The sequence below is a fragment of the Globicephala melas genome, chromosome 6, assembly GCF_963455315.2.
Source record: "Globicephala melas chromosome 6, mGloMel1.2, whole genome shotgun sequence".
Taxonomy (NCBI): domain Eukaryota; kingdom Metazoa; phylum Chordata; class Mammalia; order Artiodactyla; family Delphinidae; genus Globicephala; species Globicephala melas.
Window position 1 is genome coordinate 95806876 of NC_083319.1, and position 7613 is coordinate 95814488.

The 7613-nt window shown below is 51.6% G+C and overlaps 1 protein-coding gene across 2 annotated transcripts in view; it reads right to left on the minus strand.

The window, feature by feature from the left end:
* The window catches only part of ROR2 (receptor tyrosine kinase like orphan receptor 2), a 213508-nt gene extending 206746 nt beyond the window's left edge, over positions 1-6762 (minus strand). For both annotated transcript variants that reach the window (XR_004034352.2, XM_030832540.2), the window contains exon 1: positions 6630-6762. Coding sequence is in view for 1 of the 2 variants with exons in the window: in XM_030832540.2 (XP_030688400.1) it covers positions 6630-6717 (88 nt within the window). In the remaining variant the exon portion in view is untranslated. The remainder of the gene's footprint in view (positions 1-6629) is intronic.
* Positions 6763-7613: the final 851 nt, after the last annotated feature.

Sequence of the window (7613 nt, forward strand, 5' to 3'; positions counted from 1 at the left end):
ATAATAGTCAAATTCATAGAGATGGAAAGTAGAATGGTGACTGCCAGGGCTGGAAGAGGGAATGGGGAGTTGTTGTTGAATGGGGGCAGAGTTTCAGTCTGGGGAATGAAAACAGTTCTGGAGATGGATGGTAGCAACGGTGGCACAACAGTGTGAAGATACTTAATGCTAGTGAACTGTACACTTAAAAATGGCTTAAAAGGTCTCTTTTATGCATATTTTCCCTTAATTAAGAAAAGATCTGAGGTGTCACTTTATGGTTTCCCCTTTCCGTGTTTCTTTTTGCAAAATAAGCAGATGCACAACCAGCCAGTCCCTCCACTCCTGCCCTCCCTCCACATCTTATGTTCACTTAAGACAGAGCCCCCCCTTGTCACCACTCTTCCTGTAGACTTTAAGCTCCTCTAGAAACGTATCCAATGTTATACAAAGACTATGGTGACCTGGGAGTTATTTCACTGTTGGGAGGAAAATTCCCAATTTCCATATGTTATTTCCAAATGTTCTGTAAGAGTTGAAAACATAAAATAACGTCCTACAAAAGGACAGCAAGGTGGACACTTAACTGAATATGACCCAGAGGTTGTGCCTAAAAGCATTCTCAGCCTGTGACCCCTCACTCCCTTCCTACACCCGTCTTGCCATTCATTTGTGGGCTGCTCCCTATTTTAGATGGAACTCTTAAGTCCTCACTCAATTCCTCATCATCCCACAAATCCTACTCATTCTCCTTCCCAATGCCCATTGCCTTCCAGGAGCCAAAATGTTGTGTGCATCCCTGCTCCAGACCCCTAAGGAATGACTGAACTTTCCCTTCTGCATCAGTTTTCTCCCAGGATGCTCCTCCCAGGAATTCCTGGGAATTCCCCCAACAAATCCAAGACCAAGCCCCTTGATTCTTCATGCACCTCCTTTCTTGGGTGCAACCACTACCCTCTTAGCTTTCCCACCCCCACCCCCGGCTGCTGCCAAATTATCCTCCAAAAACGTGGCTGCAGCTCGCCATGCCTTGCCCTGCCTATCGCATCACATCCTGCATTTGCCTGGGAGCTAAGATCCTCAGACTCTTGACTCCACACGATTTCCCCTTCTCTGTGGACGGTGCTCTGGCTGTTCTTGGTTCCTACTGCCTCTTCCCACATCTGCCCTCCTCTCTCAGACCTTTCCGGTCTGCAAACACATTCCACAAACACATTCCACCACATCCCACATGGCGGGTTACCAGAGGTAAAGGAGAAGATCTTGCGAGGGTTGGCCGCTAACAGGCGTTATCACAGATATGCTTGCTCCAGGAAGTCTTTGGCAAATCATATCTGATGCATGTAAGACTCAGTTCAGATTGGACTGTGAATTCGTCCATAAGTATGGCCTCAGATGTCATCTCCCCATTCCCTCTTCCTCCCCTACTGTGATTTCGTTCCCCACGTGGGAAACTGCTTTTGCATGCCCCCAATGTGCCAGGCACGGGGCAGGTTTCCTTCGCCTTTCTTGTGCTGGGATTCTTTTGAATCTGCACTTTAAACCTTCTTCCATTGACATTTGTTTCCTTTCACCACTTGAAGATCTCCCATTTCGTCAGACAGCCTAATTTGAGGAAACAGTCGTCACTATCACCATTGCATGTGCTTTTTTAATGGCACTGAAGCCATGGTGTGCCCTCTCCCAAACACATGCGAACACATACGTGAGTGTGCACACACGTGTTCACATAATCTCGTTTAGCCCCTCACATGCAAATTCTTTAAAGCTAACATTTCCCTCATATCAGCACTGTGCAGTATGCAAGCATATACGCTAAGGTTTTGCTGCCTTGGTCATCATTACACCTCTGCTAAGCCCCTCTTGGGGCAGGGCCCTCTAGTTCCACCGATTAGAGTCAATCCATTTCATTTTTGCCTTCCAATCTCCCACAGTCAACAAACAGAACTCTAAGCAAACAAGGCGAAGCTCCTCTTTGGCTCTGGACTCCACAAGACTGTTCCTGAAGCAACAGTGACCAACACACAGACCCTGGACAAACAGGAGAGTGGCCCACAGAGCTTCCTGCAATGCTGGAAATGTCCTCTACGTACCTGGGCCATCTGAGCCGCCGCCACACGCGGCCACTGAAATGCAGCTGGTGCGGTGGAGGAACTGAATCTTTCGGTTCAGTTCAGTTTAATTAATTATAACCTAGATAGCTACATGTGCCTAGCGGCTACTATACTCCACAGCACAAGTCTACCATGAGGATTTCTGTCATTTAAGTGCGCGCTGGGTTAACTAGCCCTCCAGGAGGGCACTGGGTGTGTGGAAACTATTAGGCTGGCAGCTTTGGGGACTTGGGGAAAACCCTCCCCCACTCCAGGAGGATTTGAAGAAGCAGCCACATTCTCCCCGATAACATCTCAAAAGTGACAGAGTGCTTACTGAAGCTCATTCCAGTGACAATTAAAGACACACACACCACATCCCACTGGAACTTAAGACTTTCTGGAGGACAAGCCACTTAGTCTAATTAGGCTAAATTTTTCTGTAATTATTTCCTTCCCTTTGGCTTTTGATTTTTTTTGGTTCTTTCAGAGATAGAACTTGAAAAAAAAAAAAAAACCCAGAAATCCCCAAAATAACACAAACCACACCAACACAATTCCTTATTTTTGAAAAGCCTTCCTAATGTTCAACAATTCCTTGGCCACTCTGCTAATATGATTTTAAACAGATCACACCCCAGACGTATTTTAGACAACAGCACATGCAAGCAGAGCTGTCCCACCCTCATTTCCAACTTGGCAAGCTCCTCGGCAAAACCAAATAAATACATACTAGAAAAAGGAGGCTGGTACAAACCCCAGCCAGTTGCAGCCATAATTAGTGAGCCAGAGCTACTCTTGTTGCTTAGATTTTTACTTCAAAACTCAAGAAGCCCGCACTACCCACCGAACTCCTAGTGTTTCTGTTACAGTGATGCAGTCCAACAATACAAAACCAAAGAACCCAGAGTCACTGAGAAGCGATGTTTTCAAAACCAGTCCTTTCAGCCCAACTGTCCTTTCACGAAATTACTATTGGCCATGGAAAATCCAGACTTAACCAGTAACGCTCCCTCTGCAAAGCAAATCCCCCCTGGTTACTCTGCTTTTGACACCTTCCACTGTATGGTATTCATGGAGTCCACCTGGCAGTCACCACAGGTCCCCAAAGAAGAAAATATCTTAATGACAACTTTCTTCACCATGAACAGAAATATGTCACAGCCCATAGGGAGCTCCCCGTAGGGCACAGCAGGGTAAACCCAAAGCTCCGCAGCCCGGCCCTTCTCCAGGTGGTAAGCACAGGATGCTGCCGGTTCCCCTCCAGGTTCCCAGGGAATGGACGAGATAAACACCAAAAGGCCCCTGACATCAACGAGCATTTTAGAAGATGGTTTTAAACCTTGGGTTCAGATAACAGTAGCCCACTTTCTTTTCCCTGACAACTTGGAATTGTATAATTACAGCTCTCCCTGGGAAAAGAGTTACAGAGTACACAAATTTCCTACACTTTTTAATCAGAGTAGTCAAGAGTTCTGCAGATTAGGGAGGCCAAGCCTTTCACACCCAGTTTCCATTTCAATGATAATGATAACTTTCCACATCCTGGCCTCCCGTGGAATGCATTTTAAAGGAGCGCCACTTCTCCGGCTGAAACCTTGCTTTAGAAATCCCCCTTTAGGGGATTAATCTTCCCTACCTGTCAGACGGGCTGTTCCCCTACTCCGGCATTTCTATCCCATTGATCTCAGAAAAAGATTCCAGAGGATAGGCATTAAACCCAAACTCTGCCAGGCTTAAATGTCTCAGAGGTTAAACCGAGGCTAAAGAGACAAAACGTTCTCAGGAAACAAGTAATTCACTACAAATCACACCATAACAGAGACTGACATACAAACAATAATTACGGCGGTATTTTGACCAAACAATACAAAAACGGTTTAGCAATAATAATACAAATGTTATTTCACATTGCCTCGTAAATCTGCAGATCACTCTCACCAAAAACTACTCTTGGTAAACGCACCATTTTAAACCCATGTTGCTTTTCTGCTTGCAAAATATTAAGCAGATTTCTTGTTAAGTTTTCTAACTATGACTTGCTTTACTAATCAGGAGTTCAGCCTCACTGACTAGAGCCCCTCGGTCACCTAACGCCATTTTTATAAACAGTTTAGCACAGCAGCTCACAGGAACGTTACACAGGGTCAGTGGTGGTCATTTTCTCCAGATGGCATTTTTATCAAGTAGACGTGAGGGTTAAACTTGCTCTCACTGTTAAACATTGAAAATTTTCCAATGTGTGATTCTTCTTTGCTTAGTACACAGCCATAATAAGAAAAACATGCTTCCTTACTATAGAGTATATAAAAACTTTTCTTTTTCCATAAAGTCTTCTTATTCAAGATGTTTTCATTTACTTACTTCCAAATGGATCACTATCATTATTTATTACCACCATCACTCCAGGGATCTGGGCCAGAAGTAAACACTGCACTGTCAAAATTGGGGTGGGGGACCCCAAAACTCCCAGCCTAACCTACTCAGGCGGGGCACACGGTCCCAAATCAGGTATTTGTCTCGTTAAGGAACAGAGTCTTCTATAAAAATGTAGAACTTATAAATCCTTTTAGAATAACTTTTCCATGTTTTTACATAGTAACTTATGTTTTGTGTATAAAATACACTCAAATTACAGGGATTCTTCTTTACAGCAGAAAAGATGCCAAACACTCGAATCTCCTGTAATCATAAAATTGTATTCATAGTTTTGAATATGATCATATTCTTTGAATTTCCAGCTAGCCTAGCATTCCAGAAGGAAAAGAATTATAAACAGCTTCCCTACTCCCTCCCCTATAGAGATTACTATTATTTTACTGGAAAAAGAAAATTACCTCCACACAGGGTTCAAAAATTAATGAAAATGATATTGGATGGCTTCGTTCCTCAGAGATTTCTTAAACTCGACTGTAAACGACGGCAATGTTTAAACTACTCTGCGCTTTTAAAATGCGAGCAGTCTTTCCAGTCTTCTTACAACCTTTATTTAAGCAACAGACCCATCACCTTTTCTCACATCACCCACCTCCAACTCTTCCCTGACAAATGCAACTTAAACCGCCGCCAGGCATAAGTTTAGGAGGTAGGCTTTTGCAGGGCAATTAACCCCCACGAGGCCACCACGCAAACGCTGTGCAAAAGCACGTCGAGTCGCCAGGATAAGCCCCCTCTTTCCCCTCCCACAGCGCAGCAAATGCATCCCCAGACTCGAAAGGCGAGAGGGATTCTAGCGGGGTGAGGGGTTCAGAAATCCACAGGGATGTTGTTAAAACCCCAAAGACTGACTTAGAAGGTCTGGTTTACCTACCATTGCACATTGCACCCTGAGCGGCTTATGCTTTAAGGAGCAGCGACATAAATGCAAACCCCTTTCCCAAATCAAGTAACAAGGGATGTGTGACGTAATCGGCCCTTGCTTAAACCCAAACGCCCCCCAGGAAAGGCTGCCCAGCATTCCTAAATCTGAGGACTGGTCCCTGGAGCGCGCAGCTGGCAGCAGGATACGAGAAGAGCTGAGCCCCCTTCTCGCGCCTGTTGCCTAACTCTCACCTTCCTGCAGAAATGGAGCGGGGGGTGGGGGGGAGGAAGCAATGCGTGGAGTGGAGACACTGAGACCCACTCACGTGTAAGGGGAGGCTCACGGATTTCTGGGACGTGAGGCGAACCCCCTCAGCCTCCAAACCTGGAGGCCCCGCCGCTTTCCCCCGCCGCGGCAGGGTGCGGGAATCTGGCGAGGGTTGCAGGCCAGGGGTGCTCCGGGGATCGGGACGGCTTGGCCCCCTAGGCCGGTCCCCCCAGGTTCCCCCAGAACCTGGCGGCAGCTCTTGGGCGCCCCGGGGTCCACGCCGCCCAAGATCGCTCGACCCTCGAGGAAAACGCCACCCGGGAGCCGGGCCCGCCCCTCCAGCCTGCCCGAAGGAGGCCAGGTCCCCATCAGCCGAAAGGCCGCCCGGGGACCCCAGGCACAGGAAATGCCGCTTCGGCCACCTCCCGGCGGTGGGGGAGGGGGTGAGGGGCCAACAAAAGGGAAGCCAAATCCCCTTTCAACCAAGTGGCGGGGATAGGGAGCCCCCTTCCCCGAGCCTCGTCCCACCGCGGCGCCCGCCCTGGGGAGACCTCGGCGCAGAGGGGGGCGCCGCGGGCCAGGAGCCCTGGAAGGGAACCTCGGGGAGCAGGGCCGAGTCAAGGTGCTGAGAACCTCGGACACGTCTGCGGACCCGGGGCCCGGCCGCATTCACACTCACGACCCTCATAAACCCCCGGCTAGGGGCTCCCCGCGGGCGCCGGCGCCGCCCGCCCCGGCCTCTGGAAACACTTAGCCGTCCCCAGAGCGCGCCTTATTGAAAGCAGCCTCGCGCGGCGGGGCGCGGGCAGGGGAACGGGGCCGAGGCGGGTGCGGAGGGGCCCAGTCAGGCGCCCCTCCCTCGGGAGCAGCGGCGCCGGCGCGGCGGCCAGGGCAGAATCACGAAGGAAGGGAAACACGCACGAGCCGCGAGCCCCGTACTCGCGCACGGAGGAGGTGCGCCAGGGCAGGCGCGGACCGGCTGGTCCTACCTGAGGTCCCGGACACGCAGAGCAGGAGAGCGGCGGCCGCCCAGACGGATGGGACGCACAGCAACGGCAGCGCCAAGCCCCGGGCCATGCCGCGGGCCGTAGGGGCCGGGGCGCTGGGACCGGCGCGGCGCGGGGTCCGGGCGCCACCACCCCTGTCGGCCGCGCGTCCGCTGCCCTTTCTCCTGGGCACTTTGCGAGTTGGTCCCTTTCGAGCAACTCGTGGTCCTCCTCCTCTCCCGGCCGGGATGCGCCTCTCGGCTCCGGCCGCCTGGACAAGCGCGGGGGGCGGGCGCGGGCGAGCAGGGAGGCAGGGTCCCAGGCTCGCCCGCCCCGATGGGCAGAGCGAGGTCGGCGCCGGCGCCCCCTGCCGGAGGGACACGCCTGCGGCGGGCGGGGCGCGCGGGCAGCTGGGGGCCGGGACCGGGGGCAGCAGCTCAGTCCCCGGACGTGCCTCCCGCTCCCTCCCTCGGGCCTGCTCCTCGGGACGCTTGGCCCCAAAGGTGGAGCCTTGGGGGCGTACAGCCAAACCTCGGGGTGGGCTCCCCTCGCCGAAGAGACGCCCGGGGCAGTTGGCACCCATCTTTAGGGGGCGGGACCCCCGGGGGCCTGGTCATAAATCTGTAACTCAGGACGACTCTGCGCCCCGCCAGCCTACACTGGGGCAAACCAAAGAGCCACCCAGTCCCAGAAACTGGCGGCGCGGGAGGAAGAGAAGCAGAACGTTCAAGGAAAGAAACAGGCCGCGTCCCCGCCGGGGACTCCCGGCCCCTCCTCGCCACGCTGCGCCCGGTGGGGACAACTTCGTCCCTCCAAAATGCTCAGAAACTGCTAAGAGTAGAGCTGCGTGGAGGGAGCTCTCGGGAGTGCGATGCTATCTGAAGCCACCGCGGCTTTGGGTTTACTGTTAAAAGCAAATTGTGTAATTTTACCCATTAAAGGCCACTATTTGTTCTCTGCAGAGCCTCAGAACATGCAGAAGTAATT